Below are 21,318 nucleotides of genomic sequence, written 5' to 3' on the forward strand. Positions count from 1 at the left end.
TTTGGCAACTTCTAGCGACTTTTAGGACAGCCAATAGCGATTTTCCTTACTGAGGAGTTGGCAACACTGGTCACCAGCCACCCGTCAGTCAAAGAGACCACAGCCCTAATAATGCACGTTTATTTTTGCACGTTTATTATCACTGCTGGAGCCTCTGCTAGATGTTAGAGGAACTTCAGGTTTTAGGAGTTTTTTTACTTTAATTATTTTTAGTTTGCAGCACAGGGATAAAAAAAAATAAAACTTCGGTCAGTTCTGCAAGAATTTGGGTCAGTGTCAGTCAGCTGTCCTCAGCCTGCAGCCTCAGAATACAAAAAGGTTCACAGAGATTTAATAACCCCTTTTCAGCAAAACACTATTCATCCTGTGCTTCTATGCATGAGTAAATGGATACCAAATACACCTGCATTTATAGAAAAATACTTGTTTGAATGTGACACACTCCAGCTGGCAGCAAACCTTTGCCCCGTCTCTGAGCGACATCTCTGTAATCCCTCGGTACACTGGCCTCGGGGCGTGGACAAATAGCATGTTAGAGGACGAGGACAGGGCTGGTAGCGGCTGGTAGCATCACAGCTAATGCTGCGCTCAATAGCTTTAACTTCAAAGTCCTCGCCAGGTGATTCAGCTTCAACTGTCAGCGAGGAAGGCAGAGATGTTTAGGCTTCCTCATTGTTCCCGTCATGCTAACTCAGTTTTTATTTCAGGTCGCACGTGACTGACTCTGTGAGTGACTCTCAGGGAGCTCCCTGTTGTATAGGTATAGACAGACCTAGCTTCCGCAGCACATACTGCACTCATGCTTGCAACACTGCATTTGCAAGCATGCATATGCTTGTTAGCTTTTCACCCATGAATCAAAATGTAACACGTACAGATATACCAAAACACTCTGCAACAGAGGCCTGCCAGATGTCCTGCACACACAAAGGGAGTTTGAATCAAGATGTAAATCAATTGCAATGAGAGCATGAAGTCTCTTTTTCTGCTCGAGCTGCTCGTGAAATGCCAGAATGACGCTGAGCAACTTGATCCAATTACATCCCAGAGTTCCTGTATTTTTGCCTGCACATATGCTGCTCACTGAATGCTTCAATACCATGATTCAGGGGTGAGAAATGTTTAAGTGGGAGGGAGGAGACGTGAGCCAAAGCTGGAAAACTGGAAAATTGTACTTTTGTACTATATTCTAATAATAAATTCAATAACAAAATAATTATAGCTGCAATTAAAAACACAATGTCTACCTGTTGGATGGAATAAGTGCTAGGTCTGGAAATTATTTTTTCAATCTTATGAAGGTTTAGGAACTTTAAGGACAGAGTTCAGAGTACTGACCATGTTTTTATTGGTGAGTACTCATAATTAAGGTTAAACACTCTTTGTACAGCTGGGGGCAGTTTGGCCTTTCTCCATGTACTCACGCTTCCTCTCACAGTCCAAAGACATACACCAGGGGTGTCCAACTCCAGTCTTTGTTCCGACACACCTGAATCACATGAATGGCTTGTTATCAGGCCTTTGCCAAAATTGATGGCATACTGAAGAGGTAATCCAACCATTTTATTCAGCAGTGGTGGAGTAGGAATGCATCTAAAAGCTGCAGGACAGTAGCTCTCAAGTTGGACACCCCTGACGTTAAATAAACTGTTGAGGTTAAATTGACTGTAGGTGTGTGTGTGTCTCTCTGTGGGACAGACTAGCAAAGTGTCCAGAGTGTATTCTGCCGCTCGCCCTGTGACGCTGCAGCCTTGAATTGGACAAGTTAAAGAAAAGGTCTGGATGGATAAGAAATTCTCCAGGTTAGCTTGCCATTCAAAACTTGGTGTTAAAATGTTGTGCCTCAGTTTGCGACTGAGATAACTCACATGATATCACCTTGTTTTACCTTTCTGAGCCAGGAAAACTTTCTGTGACATGTTGAAATTCATCAAGGTCTCCTTTGATTATATTTTTCATTGAAGAGTATTCACCTGTGTTAGGATCGATGTCAAAGTGCAATCGGTGAGATTCCAGCATCTGGAAGGAAAGCTTCCCCTCAGAGGACGTGTCCACATCTGTGGCCGACACCTTGATGACGGATTCGACCGTGTCCACGTTCTCTGGGACAGATGCAAAATACATCGGCTGGGAAAGTTCGGGAGCATTGTCATTAATGTCCAGGACCTCGATGAAGACGTGAGTCCAGGTGATCAGAGGCTCAGTCCCCAGATCGGTGGCGTAGACGGAGAGCCAGTAATGAGGCGCCGTCTCGCGGTCCAGCATCTCTGTCATACGAATCACACCTAAACACACCAACGGTACAGTTAAATCATTGTTGTCTACACTGGTATTCACATGTTTCAAACATGCTGCCCTGCCTCAGGAATGAATCACTTATCCATCTAATCTGTTCATGCTTAATCACTGTACAGCCCGGGAGGAACTAGCAGCCACTTGCGCCGTCACTGAGCTTAAGGTGTCTCTTTGCATTCAAAAAAAATCTGGAAAGGAGCCCAGACGTGGGTTGTGAAATTTTAAGTTATTCCCTGTTCAGCAAAATGTGTGACATATTTGTGTTAGCTTAATACGCTAGAAAAGAGGCCCGCACAGAGGCCTGAACACAATGGAAATGTACTCCTCTGCACAGTGGTCTGAAGAGGCTGTTTAAATGTTGATGCCCCAAGTGAGAGATAATGAAGCAGCAACGTGGAGACAAAGACATATTTCAGCATAACTCTTTTGTCACAGTGAACGCCATTCAGTCTGATTTTATTTGAGTCTTAAGTACAGCAGCAGGCCAATGGAATACATTGTGATACGCTGCAAGGTCGCAGGGTATCCTCTGCAAAGGATATGCTGATGGAAAAATATACAAACTACTTTAACAACCCCAGACGAAGAACTGCTTCTTCAAGCAAGTACACGTCCCGTTCTATCAGAGTGAGCACATGAGCATACAGCTGTAAAGTTCAATGCAGCACGAGGCGTGTCAGAGAGGTGGAAAAGACAAATGTTACCATGCAACACTTGTGCCGTTTAATTTATGCTGCAGTGCTAATTACTGTTTACAGAGCACAACGGTTCTGACCTTTGACCTTTCTACTGAGAACTAGTCTATAATCTTTACCCTTCACTGAAGACACACTCTGCTAAACAGTGCTTTATTTAGCAGGTGGTTAGCTTTGGCTTTCAGTCAGATTGGTTCTTAGCTCCTAAACTTTGTTTCTATATGGAAACCTAGTGTGTTACCAGGTGAGATTTAATGGTGCAACCTTTGGAGAGGACAAAGGCCTTTTCCCAGTCTTTCTGCTAAGCTAAACTATGAGAGCGAGATCAGGCTTCACATCTGACTAAAAATTGCTAACATTGCTTTTCTACTTTTTAGATAAAAACATCACAACAACAAAAATTGAATCACCAAGTGTTAGTTACCTGCTTCCTCATCAATGGTGAACACTCCTAAGCCAGAACCATCATGGATGTGGTACCTGACAACCCCGTCTCTGCCCAGGTCTTTGTCTGAAGCCGTGAGAGTTACCACAGATGTCCCTACAGCTGAGTCCTCCTTTACCAGAGCTTCATAGACGAACTCTGAGAACACCGGCCGGTGGAGGTTCTCATTGACATCCAGAACCTCGATCTCCACGAAGCATGACGATGACAAGGAGCGAGGGAGGCCGTGGTCGACTGCCCAGACTGTGAGATTGTAAGATGGCCGCCTCTCAAAGTCCAGCTCTCTCTCGAGGGTGAGGGCGCCGGTGGAGGAGTCGAGATGGAAGATCCCGCTCTCTGTGTTTTTGAGGTTATAGGTGACAAGGCCTCCACTGCCCAGATCCAAGTCCATGCTGTCCACCCAGACAAGCAGCGTGCCCACAGGAACATCTTCTGGAACTTTTATTTTATGCACTTTGGGCACAAATTTGGGTGGGTTGTCATTTATATCCTGCAAAATCACCACCAGGTTGACAGTGGAGAACAGCTGAGGGCCGACTGTAGCCTGGTCTCTTGCTTCAATCAGGAGATCATGCTTGGGTGAGCTTTCTCGATCCAGTCTACCCGTCACAATCAGCTCTCCGGTGAATTCATCCATCCTGAACATGTCGGTCATTGTCAGGAGGGAATACTGGACTTTACCACTCATATCTGAGTCCAGGTCTGCTGTGCGACATGTAAAAATAATCGAATTCACCTCTTTGTTTTCAGGCACGTGGATCACGTACCTGGGCTGATCGAAAACAGGAGGATTGTCATTGACATCCATGATGTTAACGGCAATGAATTTCCACGCAGAAGTTTGCGGTATTCCCAAGTCATAAACAGTGATGTTCAAAATGTAGAACCCCTTTCTCTCTCTGTCAAGTGGACAAACTAGCCGAAGATCACCAGAGAACGTATCAATGGAGAAACAGCCATCTTCATTCCCACTCGAGATGGCGTACACAAGCTTACTATTAAACCCAGAGTCGTTGTCTGTTGCTTTGAACTGAACAATGGTTGAATTTAATGGATGGTTCTCGACGAGATCAATCGAACTGGGAATGCTTGTATCAAACTTGGGAGAATGTCGATTGGTGATGTGGATATCTGAGAATGTGTCCTCCTCCTGATTGATTAAAATGGGTTTGATTGACTTGATTAGTTTATCAGTGACCTGTTTGGCAATGCCAGTTTCCTTGCAGTGCAGCGTTCGATCTTCACCTCGGTTAGTAATGGTTACCCTGACAACCGATGCTTCAGAGTGATGCTTCCCATCGGTGGCTACAACTCTCAGAGTGAATGAACCCTGCAGCAGAGGGATAGGTTGTTTCAGGGAAATGACTCCAGTCACAGAGTTGATCCCGAACACTTGGAGCTCGTTCCCTGACTCGATGACATACCTCAGCTGCTGCAGCTCATCTAAATCAATAGCTGACAGCTTTGCGACTTCGTGTCCCACAGGTAAATCCAGAGGTACAGTAACATTGCAGCCCACCTGCTCGAACAGAGGGATGTTATCGTTGATGTTGTTCAGAGTTATTGTCACAGGGCTTTCGCTGACCTGACTGAAGGGGCCGCCGCTGTCCGACGCCCAAACTCTCAGGTGATACCGCCGTTTCATCAGTTCATAGTCCAAGTGTTCGGAGGTAGAGATGATGCCCGTGAATGGATCTATTGTAAAAGGCAAAGGGCCTGAATTTGCAATCGCGTAAGTCACAAAGCCGTTTTTGCCTTTGTCTTTGTCTGAAGCTGCTACTTTCAACACGCTGCTGCCAACAGGGCTGTTTTCATCCAGCGTGGCCTGATAGGATGTCTGTGTGAACTCTGGGCTGTTGTCGTTTTCATCCGTTATCTCCACCACGATGTGAGTTTCAGCTTCACCGTGATTGGCCATTACATCAAACTCATATCGATCTTTCCTCTCATAATCAAATTTCCCTGTAGTTATGATAATCCCAGTTTTAGGATTGATCTTAAAGTTAGAGGTGTCTGGATTGTTCTTGATACTAAAGGTAACGTTAAAGGGAACTGAGGTGACAGAAACCTTAAGTACATGAGTCTGTGGGGGTGAAAACTCACTCAGAGTCACAATGTAGGTGTCCTCCAAAAATGCCAGTGGGCTGTAATGATAGGCTGGAATGTGGATTTGTGTGATTGGAGAGAGGAAACTTGGCAAGCTCCTGTCTTTAGCTTGCAGTGAAAGATTCAACCCAAAACGAGCCTGAGACCAGATAATCCTCTTTGTAGAGATCACTTGGAAGTCACTGCCCTGCACACCTGAGGGGATTACCTCAAACCACTTGTGGGGATCCCCTCCAATGATATTGAGGGATTCCACTGGCTTAACTCCTTCCTCCACATGGACATTGATATCTATTTTTCCATCTGCAGACACTGTAGCTTCAGGGGGCGGTGTGATAACTGGAGATGCCATGGTCATCTTTTGTATGTTTACAGTGACCCTGGCGACATTCCCAAATTTCTGAACACCGGATATCTTTTTAGTCCTGTCCTCTGCTAATACGGTGAGGTCGTAGCGCTGTGCGCGAGTGTGATTGAGCCTCTTGATGAGGCTCACCGTGCCCGTGAAAGGGTCAACAACAAACGGATGAGCTCTGCTGGTGAATGAATAATAAAACTCAGCATTGCTCCCAATGTCGGCGTCTGTAGCGCTGACTTTGGTGACACTTGACTTTAGAGGAGCGTCCTCCCTGATGGCCACATTGTACGATGCCGGGTAGAAGAGAGGCTTTAAGTCGTTGGTGTCAAGCACCTGGACGAAGACCTTCGTCATTGCCTCGAAGCCAAAAGTGCTTTCCTTTGCCTCCACAGTGAGAGTGTACGAGTCTCGGACCTCCCTGTTGAGGAGAGCCGAGTTGCTGCTGCGCGTCTTGATCCTGAGAAAGCAGAAATTTCCGACTTTGACTGCCTCTGCTTTGAAGAAGCTGTCATCGTCACCTGAGACGATGTTGTACTTGATGTCCCACAGCGGATCTGTCACTTCAATGCCCATCTTCACCTGCGTCTCAACGTACATCCGCGGGGCTGAGTTCTCGTTGATGGCAGCGTTGTAGAGGTGGTGTGTAAACAGCAGAGGAGAACTGCCTTTTCCCAGTCTATAACTACCTTCAGATCTTGTCACACATGTGAGGACTGAGGCAAAAACAAGAAGGATTGCTCCTGAAGCTGCCATCATAATCCCCTTTTTGAACATTTTCACATCTGTAAAAAAGACAGAAAAGAGAAGAATAAAAGTCATGTAAGAAAAGCCTTTAGGGAGAGACAACAGCTGCCAGTATCACACGACAAGACATGAAATGTACACTCCAAGCTATTTTGTAAATAGACCAATCACTTCCCTGAAGCTCGAGCACAAAGAGTACAACAGAGAAAGCATATTGACACAACAGCCGAGGGGAGGCTGCGGAGAGGCGTCTCACTCTTGTCCTAACTTGTCTTGACAAAACGTAAAACCAGTAAAACGCTGGATTGTTTCAGGCCAACAAGCTTTTTCAGAGAGTTGGCAGCCCAAATACCCCCTAATCATTTCTCTGAGGCTGAATATCAGCAGCGCAGAGTTGTCCCAATAATCGCCTTGAGTCATTGCAACGATGTGTGGAGGAGTGGTAAGTGATGGTGGGTGGCTCAGAGACTGAGAGCACTTATCCGTGGAGGCATGAGTCATTAAACTGCTACACCCATAACCTTTTACAGGGAAGACCTGATCAAAAAGTTAAACATATAAAACCAACAATCACTACCTGCAGCCCACATTCATGTCCAACTCTACAAAGCTCACATGTGTGTTTTGTCTTTTATTCTTCCAGTTTAACAGCATCTTTTATTATAAGGTGTTCTGAAAGACAATGCTTTTTAATCAGATTCAATTCATGCGCCAGCTGCAGCGAGAAATAACGGACCTGAGTAACAGACCTACAGTGTCTGTTGGGAGGTTGGAGGCATATGGTGCAGTTATAATTCCTTTTTTTACTTTCTCTTTGACTTCCTGGGAAACTTCAGACTCTAAACCAGGTTAGCCTTAGGGAAAGACAGTGGTTTTAACCTGTTTACACTTTCTGCATAAATGAGTCACAGCAGCAGCAGCTGAACATGTTCTGAAAAGATGGACTTGGACCAAACCTGATGATGATGACGATGATCATGCAAAAAAAATCAAAAGATTTTTTCCATTTTTGCTACATTCAGCATTTTGTCCAATGTATTGCTCACAATTTGTTTATACAAACGAAATAATTTAAGGGGGTTAGGATGAAGACATCCCCGTGATGATGTAGAGGCCTAAAACTCAAATCTGATGAAGACATACATCAAAAGTTAAGGATGTCACTGCCAGTGTTGTCTTACACTTTAAAGTTTGTCTTTCAAAATCATGACCCACAATATCCTTCTGAACCTAATCCATGTTTCCATACATCAGCATTGTAGCATAACTCTTCAGCATCTCTGGAATCGCCATATCTACCTATGCTAATGTTTTCCTGTGGTTCATCATGTCCATGTGGTCCAAGCCTCTGATTGATGGTGTGTACACGGCGTGCTGGCAGAAAGATCAACCCCATCAGGACACAAAAAGCTAAAAGTAACTCACAAATGACCTAAAACCATGAATCACACAACTGCTTTAAAAGTGAAGCTCCCTTTATTCAGAGGAGTACAAAGAGTCTGATGTGTCCAAGGAATCTGGAAAATAATGAGGATGCCCACACCATCCTCACTGCGTCTCTGACAGTTCATCCAATCATAGGAATCTGGAAGGAACAAACTCCTTTTTCCAAGATCAGAGGTATGAAAAGTTCTCCCTTCTACCTCCGGTTCCTCCACAAAAATAAGCTATTTCAAATAGAATATCTTCACACCTTCACACCAACCATTCGGTTTCAGTTGTCTAAACAAATCTGAACACACAAAAGGGCAAGACAAAAGATGCCTTATTGTGGCAGAAAGTTATGAATACCAGTATCTCACACGATCTCACACTCATGTGGGTTTAGGAAAACAGCACTCCCGGACGCGCTGATGGTTTGGTCCCGAGTCTCCAGGTAGGCTGGCGCTGGAGCTTTCACTGGACGGTGACAGGTATGAGGGGTGTTATCTCCACTCACATGGTGACAGTTGATCAGATTACAAACGCCAACGTCACAGCTTGGAATTCAAAAGAGAGGCAAGGTGTTTTGTAATTTAGCCAGGCTTTCTGCACCATCATTTTTTTCTGGTGCTCACGTCTATTTTGTGACCGGCACATTTTAGATGCACTGCTTCAGGGTTTGACTTGACTTTTTTAGGACACCTCACAGATCGCTGATCTCTCCACCGAGAATATTTATGCTGCCTGGAAATGTGGACATTTTGGGACATCTTTATTTTTATAATCACAGTCCAAATGTCTCTTTTCCTGTAAAAGCGTGCTTATAATGTAAAACTGGGAAATATTGTTACGCAAGCGCTAAAACTTACTTACTTAAAACCTGACTTATTACCTCCTTATTTAAATGGTCTTACCCAGGGGCGATTTTAGCCCATTTTTGAGGGTGCTTCAGCACCCCCAAAATGAATCAAAGCACCCCCAAAGATTTCTTACTTTTTTTTGACAATATTTGCTGTTTGTGGGACACACTACTAAAAATATAAAAAGCATACAGTACGTAATTGAGATGGAACATTTTAACAACAAAAGTATAGATAACCCCTCCCCCCTCCCAAAGTGGTTTGTTCCAGCTCTCCCCTGCTCGGGCTCTAGCGCCGTTGCTGCCAGAGCGATGGTGGCTGAGACGCAGCGGAGCAGAGGTGTAAGTGCCTGGCTTAAAACAGGACATGTTAGCTGCATTTAACCTTCAGTTACTCTTTATATAGTTAGGTAGGAGTCAGGCCATGTTTCTTTTTAGCTGAAAAATATTACACCAGGTAACCTGCAGTGTTGAAAACGTGTTTTCCGACTATGTTTGCTACCCTACAATCCGTCCTGCTTTGTAGTAAAATCAGCAACATTTGACCGTCCTGTTGCTCCCATTTAAATGTATGCAGCCTATTTAAAATGTAAAACGTAACATTGTCCGCAGCCTACTGTTGTTACCACCGTCCTGTTTTAAATGTAATGAGAGAAACTGGTTATTTTGTCATATGTGCCGATATTGAACCCAAGGTACTAACTAGCTAACTGACTGGATGCCCATTAACCTTATAACTCCTGTTGTGTGTGTGTGTGTTTGTTTGTGTACAGAGAGACAGCCAGGTTCATAATGGATATGAGGTAGTTTTTTCAAAAAAAGGAGCCACATTCAGGTAAAAGTGTAAAATCAAATGATCCATCAATAAAGGATAATGTTGGATCAGTGTTTCAATATTTATATCCTTTATTAGATGTACATGTGGTTTGTTTATTTGCCTTTTGGTTAAAAGTAAACTGAGAGAGGACTTCTTTTTTATTAGGCTTTTATTACCGCTAATCATTTATTTAAGCTCAGTTTTTAAAACCTTAGGATGTAACTACAGCCCAGCCCATGCAGCAGTATATGAATGACTAACCTCGTATTGTGGATGGATTATCTCAGTTGTTCTCCTGGCTGAAGTTTGGTCCTTTTACAGCATCCTGCCATGCGATTACATTTGTTCCTGACCACCGACAACACTCACGTTAACTTTTATAGAGTGGAAAAAAAGTTAGCTTGTTTATATTATGCTAACATAGCTGTGTCGTTAGCTGTCACGTAGCACATCTTTATATCAGAATCAGAATCAGAATACTTTATTGATCCCTGGGGGAAATTATTTTTTGTTACAGTGCTCCATTTTAAACCAACATTAAGACAAGACAGACAATACGCTAACTAAGAATAGTACAATATATACATATATATACATACATACATACATAAGTCACTTATAAATAAATAGTTGGAAAAGCTACAAGCTAGCCCAACTTCAGTAACCCTACAAACGTCACTGCTGTTTAGTTTTCTGTCTTCATTTATGCTGGAAGTGATAACAGAGCTGTAGGCTACGTTTTAATTTGTTTCCAAAACCCCGCAGTCAGGACATGCTATATTGTATTTAGATAGAAGCTAGCGAGCTAACTCCCTGCTAACTTCTAACTCCGTTAAATGTCATAAATTCCATTTTCATGGATGCCTGGATGTTAAACTCAATTGTTACACCTGGTAGAGTAGAATGCTGATCATTTTATTAAAGATGAAAGACTTTAGACAGTTTTTCAACTCTCAGTAATGCCATAGTGATCGTTTGATATATGGACCTGCAGCGGAGTTTAGACCCAGACACGGCTAGTGACGTCAGACTGAACAACCGGATTAAAGCTGCTATACACAGTCTGCAAAACAAACTGGGTTGTCAGCCCTGGCACTGCATTACCATATTGAGCTTAAGTCAGAGGAAGTCACGGTTGCCAGAGACTTTTTGAAGCTCAAGAGTGAGGCTGGTGCCATTCCAGATATGTTAACATTGTACAATCTTCTGGATAATCAGATCTTCCCCAAACTGAAAACTGTTATTCAGGTTGTCCTAACAAACCCAGTTAGCAGCTGGAGCTGTGAGAGGTCTTTTAGTGTCTTGAGTCAGCTCCATACCTGGCTGAGAAGGACCATGGGTCAAAGCAGACTCCAGCACCTGGCTGTGATGTCAGTTGAGAAAGAGATGCTTGAGAGACTTGAACACCAAAATGTGATAGACAGATTTGCCAACCTCAAGCTGAGGCGGCAGAGGATAAAAGAAAAGAAAAAATCTGCAGAGCCATATTAGTATCTGCAGTAAAGATCTTTTCATACATTGTATACATTGTACCAGAGGCTAAGGTGTCTCAGTTTTTTTACATTTTTTAATAATATTTTGTACATTTCAAGGACTCTTCTATTTTTGGAGTGTATTTTTATGTATCTCTATTGTATTATAATACACTTTAAAAGTGAATCTCTGTCCAAAAAATGCACCCAGCTTACTTTTTACTCACAGTGAGCATCATTCATTATTATCCCGCAGTAATTAAGGTTAGGAAACTGCGATCATGGCTCAAAGAGTTGGCAGTTCGTCTTGTAACCGGAAGGTTGTCGGTTCGAGCCCCGGCTCGGACAGTCTCGGTCGTTGTGTCCTTGGGCAAGACACTTCACCTGCCGCCTACTGGTGAGGGGCCGATGGCGCGATATGGCAGCCTCGCTTCTGTCACCAAGTGTACCTGCCTCCACCAGAATTGTAAAGTGCTTTGAGGGCCCTGCTATATGAATGCCATCAATTATTAGTATATGTATTTTTTAAAAATTCCAATCCATTCTTCTTTTGCAGCATTTAAATAACCTTGATCAGATTTGATGGTTTTGTTACAGACTTTCCAAAAAAGTGTTTTGCTTTTCTTTCACAAATGTGGGGATTAAATTGTGTTAAAATGTACAAAACAGTGATGTCATGTTTTGTGACGAGGACCCAGGCACAGAGAGACTTGATGAATTTAAGAATCTTATGATTTAATAAAGAAATTTGCAGACTTGCACAGAGATGGTAAAATTGTGATGACTGATAATGGAGATGAAGACAACAGAGGACGAGGACAGGGAGGACCAGGGGTTTAAATGCACCAAGGGGACAGTCAGAGGGAACTCGGGACAACGGGAGACATTTAAGGATGCAGGGACTGACAGAGACAGGGAAGAAGTCTCATCGTGATGAGGAAAGTTTACCTTGCCTGGATGGGCAGCTCTCTGGGTGCTCAGCACCCCCAAAGCTCTGATCCTAGAATCGCCCCTGGTCTTACCTTTAACTATTTGTAAGTAAATATAATTACATAAATTACAGGAGAATTAAGCCCTTAGTCGGAGCAGTATTATAAAGTGTTACCTGCTCAGCTGAGGTGAAAGCAGACGTGCCCGTTTCACTGCTTTAGTTTCTATGATAAGTTTTAAGGAGAAGCCTGAATCTGATTTCCCGTCATGTGCCTGACTCTTCTTCAGTGTTTGTTTTTTCTATTTAATTTCTCCTTTATTATTAAAAGGCCCTTGAACATCTCACTATACACATGCATAATGTCTTTATATATATTATTATTTTTTATCTTCACATCAAAGCAAAGCGTTGTGTTCTCAGACAAAGCTGTTTGATTCAGCCTCATGTCAGTCAAATCTAAACATTTACATGTTCATTTAGTCCAGTTTGAATATTTCAAGGTTAAAGCAATCTTATCAAATAAATATATAATATAATTTTTTAGTATAAGATAAAACAAGATAAGTCTTATATTTACCATTTGTACAGCAGCACTTAGAGACAGTCAAATACAAATAGATATACAAATTTAAACCACGTCCATGGGGACGTAGAGTAACGTGTTTTTTAAAGAGGAATTTTGAGCATAAAACAGGAATTCCCTGATCATGCAGATTTAGGTTCAAGCATGTCCTCTAATAGGATTTGAATTTTAGCATTTTTTTGGAGAAACTAGTAGGCCAGGTATTCTATTAAAAATTAGTTATTAAAGAGTGATTAATAAACACGTCTTGTTGAAGGAGTTTACGTACGACTGTAGTCTGCTCTGTGCCAGTCTGCACCTGCATATTGATATTACTGCATATTAGAGTATTGAACACAGTTTGGGAACATTAAAAGTCACAGGAGGAATCTAATGCCTCTTCATCTAGTGGTGAAATAAAAAGGACCAAAGCAGGGAGACGAAGATGGATTCGACCTTCGCTGGGAAACTGGAAAACATTATGAAATCCATTTGAATCTAATGAGCTTTGAGCCGGCCTGTAATGAACCTCACAAATCAGGATGATTTGTTTCATCAGCACGCGTTCATACACACTGCTCAGAGGGCTGCAGTGGCGCTGGTGCTCTGTTTTATCAAACACTGGATAAACGGACCACTGTGTGGGCCTTAGGATGCCATAAACTGTAAATGTTTAACATACATTTTGACCTGCGAAGGATAGCGTGCACGCTGGATCTGCAGTGCATTCTGGGCTGATGATTTAAGCTGTCTTATTTCTAACAGACTAAGGTTTAAAAAACACACGGAGTGCTTTTGGTTGAAATTTACAGGCAAAGGAAATGAAGGAATACATGTCATCCTTCACAGAAGCGCAGGTCAGGGAGAAGGGCAAATGCATGAGGAGGACCACAAGTTCTCAGCTCTTTGATCAGTAAGAACACCTCAGGTACAATTTAATTCCATGTGGATTCAAAATCCTAGCAGAACTTGAGCGAAAATCACTTAAAGGAATGTGAGAGATGATCTGCTCTGAAAGCAAACGGCCCCATTGCACAGGAAATGGCAAACTGTCCGTTCAGTGAGCTCAGCGCTTCCCCCTCAGACCTCATTTTGGGGCACAAACAAATGCATGGCTTACATTTCCACATCACCCCTATGGCTCAGGGCTCAAACAGAGCAGCATCTGCATCCTGGTCCCGCCCCGTCAGTCAGTGCGAGCTGGATGGGGTCAAAGACAGCTTCCTGTCTTTAATGGTCGCCGCCTCTGTTCAGCACTTTTAGCACAGAGGCCTGATGTGCATCTTATCTGCAGTGCTAAGTTCAACACAGTTGTGCATGCTGGTACATTTTTTCAGCAATCTTTAAGATCTTTGTTATTTTTTCTCGACTTTGCTGTGTCTCGGTTTTTATTTTTAGCATAATCTTTTCATTTCATCTTAAATTTCCTCGCATTTTATCAGGTGTAAACTTCCTGGCAACACAGTATAAAGCAAAAAAAAATCAATTGATCAACAACGTTTGCTCAGTTAAACTGACACAAACACTTCTTAAAACTCAAACTGGGCAACCTTTCAACACGCCGATTTAAAATCGGAATAATTTGCATTCATGTAAAAAACTCTGAGTCCCAGTGGTTCATGCTGACTTTAACATGTTTCTGATGATGTGCTGTAATACAAACACTCATTTTATCACTCCAAGCTCTGGATGATGTCACATAGAGCAGGTTTCTCTAATGTGGTCTCGTCACCTACCTGCTGTTTAAAACTTCTGTTAGCAGGGGGCAGCCAATCAGAGCTGAAAGAGCTTTATTAATAATGAGGAGGAGCTGTGGGGCACAAAGAAGGATTATTTTGAACTATTAATCATGCAAAGCTGCTTTGGAAAAGTCATAGAAAGAAATAAGAGATCCACTTTGAGGGCATTTTGTAGAAAACTCAGTTAAAGGTTTCAGCTGCATGTCAGAGTAAACAGTTCCTGAAACCAGATGACTTCCTCCACACCATCAGACACAAGGAAGCTGGCGGGTCTTATCACTGAATCTGGATTCATAGAACTGCCACAGGCCTCTGGAAAAAAATCCAGATATACTGGGCAGAGGGAGCGTGAGAGGAACAAAGTGTCCTCACATGGAGATTATCTCCTCCTGAACTGATCATGACCGTCTCAGACTCATTCAAAATTAAAAATTAAATTAAAAATTAAATCTGACTCATCTGTTCAAGGAAAGAAAAAAACTACATGAGGCCTCATCCTTGAAATACGTCACACTTTTCTCTTTTTCAGGCCTCGTTTTGCTTTGAAAAGTGATACGTTTCTAAAAATGGTTTATTCTTATAGTCTGACTTCCTGCATAAAGTGGAACCCTCCTCCAGCCTGCTCTGTCTAGTTCAGTTTTATTATAAATTAAGCCTTTTGCTCTTATGTTCTTACTCATCCATGCTACGAGGAGCTGAACATGAGTCACTTCACTGAGCGTGAAGGTAGTAGTTTGTTTCCTGTGTGACGACTCCTGCAACAAGTTGAATCATGGATCCGCAGAGCTGCCAGTCTGGCTGTGAAAACCTGAGGGTATTTTATAACAGGAGGGCAGGGCACATTGTTTCAGCCTGAAGAGCACAATAATTACGGCCATATGTTTGTACAAAAGCTTCTCCTCCAGGAAACTGCAGTGAAACGCAGAGCGAGTGAAAGGATCTCAGGGTTTTCCTTTTGTCACTGGAAACTATCTGGCATTATTCTTCCTCCTGCTCCCTCTGTGAGTGTATTAATCCCACCAACCCACTTCCTGCTTTTTGTCAGTGATTACACCCCCATTCTGAAAAAAGCGAGCAGAGACGAGGGCCCTGAAATTTAATATCCCAGTCTTCACATAAAGGAGTTGCTGAGGTGTAGGTGTTTCACAGAGCTGAGGTTCACTTCCATAAATGAAAACAGTGTTTTATTTATTTCTCTAACAGCTAAATCATCCATTTATACTACAAACCCAGGTACACATAGAGCTTTAGTCTCACTGCATGCACAGCACGGGAGCCTTTTTAGCTGACTTTAGGCCCATAATAAGCAGACCTACGATCATTTCTAGTGTTCAATTAACATAAGTAAAGTTAGATATTAGAGCTCCCGTGGAGGTTTGTTAATTCATCCAGGAAGTTTAAACAGACACAAAGTTCAGACAAACCTATCACTGCCATCCCGTATCTAAAAGCTGGATCCAGTGTTGGTTATGGTGAGTCGACCTGTTCGGTCCAGGTGTGGGACATCTGCTAATGGCGCACGGAGGAAACGGACAGAGAGGCTCAGCAGGTCGGAGGTTTGTCCTGCTGAGACCCCGACAGGATGCAGGTTCAGAAATATACACAAAACCATGTATTTAAGTCTGAGAACAGTTCCCATCAGCAGTTTTTACCTGATTTATGTTGTACTTGTTTACATATAAATACGAGGCCATGACAAGTGCACAAATTCAGGATGAGAAATCAGTGAAAGCTTCACAAAGCAACCGCTGTGTTAAAGCTAAAAATGATCGTTCTTATTATTGACAAACAGCTGAGCTCTGTGCAGAGCAAACTCGGCACAGCCGAAAGCTCAGTCAGGAAGCTGGAGACAGTTCAAACTGAAGCTTAAGCCTGATTGGCTCACGTTATTTCACCTGTGCCACCAATCAGTAATTAGCTGAGTACAAATCACTTACTGACACTAATCACCCAGTGTCCCAGCATGCCCACAGCTGCACATCAGTGAGCCGGTAACGTGGCGGCCTTTTTCTTCTGAAGCCACACAAACACTAAGAATGCGGTTTGAAGTTTTTATCCTTTAATGCGCTCAGTCGTCTGGGCCGAGGCACGGCGGCATGTTTTCCTCTGCCAGAAACTCAACTTACTTTCAGACTTTCATCTTCATTTGCATAATTGCAGAGTTCAATTTCCTTGGTAGCCATTAAAAAGAACAACAGAGGGTCGTTACACTGGGACAATCTCACACAGTAATGAGTCTGGGCTGCAGCGCCGGACCGTGATGGATGGGGAGGCTTCGCCCGCTGCCACTTTATTAAGTACTCATTTTTGTTTTAAGGTGAAAAAAACACCTAAGATCTGATGACTGCAAAGCGTAAAGAATGTCTTCCTCCTCCTTTAAGAGCAAAATCAGCCCCAAATGTCAAATTTGACAATGAGGTGCTCCAGCAGCTGCTCGCCTTCAGACGAAAGGTCGCTTTATGCTCTGTGACACGTGCAGCTCTGCAGCACATCGTTGCAGCTTAATGATGGAAAGAGTTTTAAAATTGATGAAGAACAGCAATCAGAGCGCAGCACATGAAACAAGAAGATGTCTCATGAATCATAAGTTACATTTAAAATAACATCGATGCCAGGTCCAGTTTCCTCAGAGGGGATTCAAGGTCTTCTTATTAATCCTGAAGAGTTGTCCATTATAATCCCCGCTAATCCCTGTATTGGTGCACTGTTTGCAAATTGTCAGCAGCCATTTGAAATGCCTGCTGTTTGCAGAACATCTATACACAGTGTGTGTCCCTCACACAATCATTTCATAGTTTCTGATGCGAAAACACCTACAGGCTCATCTCAGACAGATTAGTGAGGTGATTTCAGAGGAATCGTCCAGGTATGGATCTGTCACAGTTCACAGGCTACTGCTGTAAAAATGACGAACGCCATCTCGAACATGACCATCGCCGAGAGTGATTGTTGTTAGTCGTGGATGGACAGATGACGGGAAAGGCTCTCGCCGACTCTGGCTGGCAGTTTCAGTTCAATTCAGTTTTATTTCAATCACAACAGCAGTTGCACCAAAGTACGTTATTCTGTGGGTAAAGACCTAGAGTAATGCAGAGAGAACCCCAACAATCAGGGAAAAACCATAGGTTATTATTGATTAACTGTTCTGAAAAGTGAAAATGTGCAGCTTGGTTCACGTTTACATTCATGAAGCAGCAGACAGCAGAGCGACCACTGGCTCATGACTTTAAATAAACCTCCAGAAGCTTGGACTGTGGCCCAGAATGAGGCCGACACTCAGACGCTGCAAAGCTAGTCCTAACTGTAATGTTGGATTCAATGAAGCCAAACCTGTTGGAACTTGAAACTGACTATGAAGAAGAGCGAATACCAGCCAACCCCACAGTGATCAGTGATTATCAACAAGGCAGAACTTCCACAGCCACCCTGTCGGCCACGTGCAGCTGCAGTTTATCTGTTTGCTGTCTCAGTAACGTGCAGCATTATTGGTGCTTTCATACATACGCTGTGTTTTCTCATGAAGTCATGCCCCGTCTTTACACGCGATTCTGTCTTTCACCTGCATCCTCTCTGCTATTCAGACATCTCAGTTTCCTGAAACAGTCCGACTGATCGAGACTCTACCAGCACACAGTGCAGACTCTGTCAGTGTGACACATTTGGTCAACTGGATTTATTCCTCAGAGGACAAAACCAGAACAGAGATCCCTCCATCACGTAGATCTGTAAAGACCTCGGGTTAAGTTCAGGGACCAACCAGGTGCAGGATGGCTCCACGTGTCAGGTTAGGAGGGCTTTAAACTCTACATGGTGTTAAGTGTCAGTCAGCTTTTTTCTTTTACAGCCAGAGGTCTGCAGAGTGTTTTTGGACCTTCACAGGAGAAGTGAAACGTGCTCCGCTGTTTGAGGGCTGTTGAGGTATGAAGTGAAAAAATACAAGAACAGACAGCTGCTTTTGTATGCGCTCCTACTTCCAGGTACCAATTAAAATCGGGCTCTTGGGCATCTGCCAGTCGGAGGTATGACTGACTGACTCCCCACCCCCATGACTTCTTCTTTTTGATGGAAGCTGCCTCACAGCTCTGCTCTCGCTTTATAGCTTTTTTCCTGCGTGATCGTTAGCAGAGCTCAATGACTGTGACCCCTGACCCCTGCACGGTCAGCTCCAGTCACCATCCCAAATTATTCACCTGTTCTCATATATAAATTAGTGCTTCGGGGCTTTATTAGGGGGACTTTATAATGAGGCTGAGAGTAACATTACTCTGTGAGCTTCGTGGCAGGACAGCTTGTTTTTTTATTTGAGCTGAAAGTCCAGCTTCCTCACAGTAATCTGATGAAAATCAGCAGTCTGGGCCTTTCTGGGGTGTGTTTAACTTAAAAAGCAGATGTTAAGCCCTTTAAGCAGCTTTCACAGCTGAAATTCAGATGCTGGATTTCGTCAGGGTGAGGCTACAATGGTGACCTCTGTCTGGAAAGGTCATGGCCTCCAAACTAACCCCATTCACACCCAGAGTGAAGCTGGAGCGTGGAGGCCTTTAGCTGAACGGTTATATCTGAGTGAGTTACAGTGTGGTAGGACTTAACCCGGCCTCGATGACCGACATCTGTGAGTGAAACCTCAAACGGAGAGTCCGTCAGAAATAAGGAGTTGAGGAAAGAGTGAGTGAAATGATTTAATGTTCTGGGTTTGATCAGAAATGTGTCCGACCTTTACTCTGAGCTCTGCTCTACAACAAAAGCAGAGACGCTAACCTCAGCAGGGGGTTTCAAAGAGAAACGTCCAATCTTCCCCGGTTCAGCATACACGTGGGACTCCTCACCGTTCTGAGTCATAGGTGATCGTGACCAAAGGCAGATGAGAGCTGCGGTCCGGACATCAGCCTCGGCCTGCCATACCGGGCAAAGTAAGGTGGCCTGGCCTGCTGCGCGGAGACAGTTTTCTGTGAGAGAGACACTAAACAGGCTGGATGTGGAAAATCTGAGCTCTACTGTTCAGTTTTATAACTGGTGGTTTATTAAATGTTAACATTTTCAGAGGTTTTTCTGGTTTTAGTGGTCAGGATCATGCAACGTCAAACTGGGCTGTGTGTGTCCACCAAATCAAATGAGCTTTATTCAAGTACACACACACACGTGTGGTCACAGTGCGCTGACACGGCCAGAGAAGTTCAAAGATTGATAAATCAACCAGAGCTTCCCCACCTGACCTACACTATCTTTAACATATTTAATGAAGCCATACAAACTTTTACCTCCAAATCTTTTTACTGTTTGGAGCCTTTGAAGGTTTTATTTTTATTTTTGAGCCTTCGCAACTTAATGAGGGTTCATGGATAACAGCTGCTATCATGTGTTGGTAAAAATGAACCTTTTTCAGACACCTATCCCACTGAACACGACCCCTCAAAGTTTACCCAGAATGCATTATTTTGCATTCAAAAGGCAGGCTGTCCAGGATGTACACATCTGTACATCTGTCCAGGAGAGTCAAGGAGGCCATTTACGTGAAAAGGGAAAGACCATCTCTGAATCGAGGAGGGGGCCTAAGGGTACATCTTTCACCATCTTACAGTGCTGTGATTGCAGCCATTCCCCAACTCTCTGTGAATGGTACTCATGGTCATTGATCAGTGGTCATTGATCAGTGGTCATTGATCAGTGGTTGTTGATCAATGGTCATGAGAATTTGCATAATTATGATGAAGGTGACCTCCCAGCCCATTGTTCCTTCAGTGGGCTGGTTTCAGTCATTATGCACATGTACTGTTTTGGGGATTGGGGAAACCTGCAGTCAGCTGAGACTGAAGAAGTCACTTGGATGAGTGACGAAACGTTTCTCCCACAAAACGCTACGTCCAGATGAACAGAATGAACCTTTGGAGAAAAGTCTGACTAAACTATAGCAGTACCTGCAATTTTCAGAGTTTTTTTCAGCTATCTGCTGTCCTAATGACTCAAAAATCATGTGATTGACACTCGACCAGCCCCCACGACTGTGTGCACTTTTATTTAATTTGCCAAAAATCTGCCCCAAGTACACTAACCTGTTTTTTTTCCTTTAAACTGAACGTTACTGCAGCGTTGCACAATCACACGTTTTTCCTTCATGTCCTTTTCCGTCTGCAGACTAACGACATCTGTGATCAAAATAAGACATTTTTCCTTGTTTAGGAGCAGCTCCCCTCCCACCCACGCCCGACAGCCACAGCTTTTACATGCTGCTGTTAAACTCTGTTCGAGCTCTGTTTTACAATCAAAGCTTTTACTGGTGGAGCATCTGTGAGAGATGTGGCGCTGCACCACTGAAGGCCCTCATAAAAACTCTCACGTCACAGATATGTGTGTGTGTGTGTGTGTGTGTGTGTGTGTGTGTGTGTGTGTGTGTGTGTGTGTGTTACAGTGGCTGTGAGAGACATTTTTAACCCCTTTGCACCCAGCGTTTACCAAAACAGATCACCTGAACAGGTACGAAGCCACTGTGTGAAGGTATGAGTCATGTGATGTGAGGTTGCGGGACTGTTTAAATCACACAGGGTCACTCTTGCCTCACAGCACTGTATTTACAGAAGTTCCACAGGATGCTAACAGGCAGCAGCTATCAGTCAATCAGGCTCGTTCGGACTCGGTGAGGAAGAGGAGGAGAAGTGTGTCGCTGCTCTGGTAGGCATGTGTGTGTTTGACTCAGGGTGCATGTAACCTCATTTTGCCCTCTCAGCACTGGTTTTTGATCCTGTGTAATCTTCTGTGAGACATTAGCTCAGTCCCATCAAGAGCCCAGCAGGCTGGACTAATAGCTCCCAGCTAACCATCCATCTCTCATTTATGGCGGGTAGTTTCAGCCACCCTTCCAGCTACGTCTTTATCTCAACA

The 21,318-nt window shown here is 43.5% G+C and overlaps 1 protein-coding gene across 2 annotated transcripts in view; it reads right to left on the minus strand.

The window, feature by feature from the left end:
• Window positions 1-21,318, minus strand: part of fat2 (FAT atypical cadherin 2) — a 92,754-nt gene that overhangs the window by 70,175 nt on the left and 1,261 nt on the right. The window contains exons 1-3 of one of the 2 annotated variants that reach the window (XM_082550954.1): window positions 10,003-10,650; window positions 3,415-6,681; window positions 1,974-2,285 (exon numbers count right to left, since the gene is read on the minus strand). In XM_082550954.1, coding sequence (XP_082407080.1) covers window positions 1,974-2,285; window positions 3,415-6,673 — 3,571 coding nt within the window. In that variant the 5' untranslated portion in view covers window positions 6,674-6,681; window positions 10,003-10,650. Of the gene's footprint in view, window positions 1-1,973; window positions 2,286-3,414; window positions 6,682-10,002; window positions 10,651-21,318 lie in introns of those variants that run through there. The other variant, XM_082550953.1, reaches the window with a different exon arrangement.

Source organism: Aulonocara stuartgranti (genome assembly GCF_965226115.1).
Source record: "Aulonocara stuartgranti genome assembly, chromosome: 2".
Taxonomy (NCBI): domain Eukaryota; kingdom Metazoa; phylum Chordata; class Actinopteri; order Cichliformes; family Cichlidae; genus Aulonocara; species Aulonocara stuartgranti.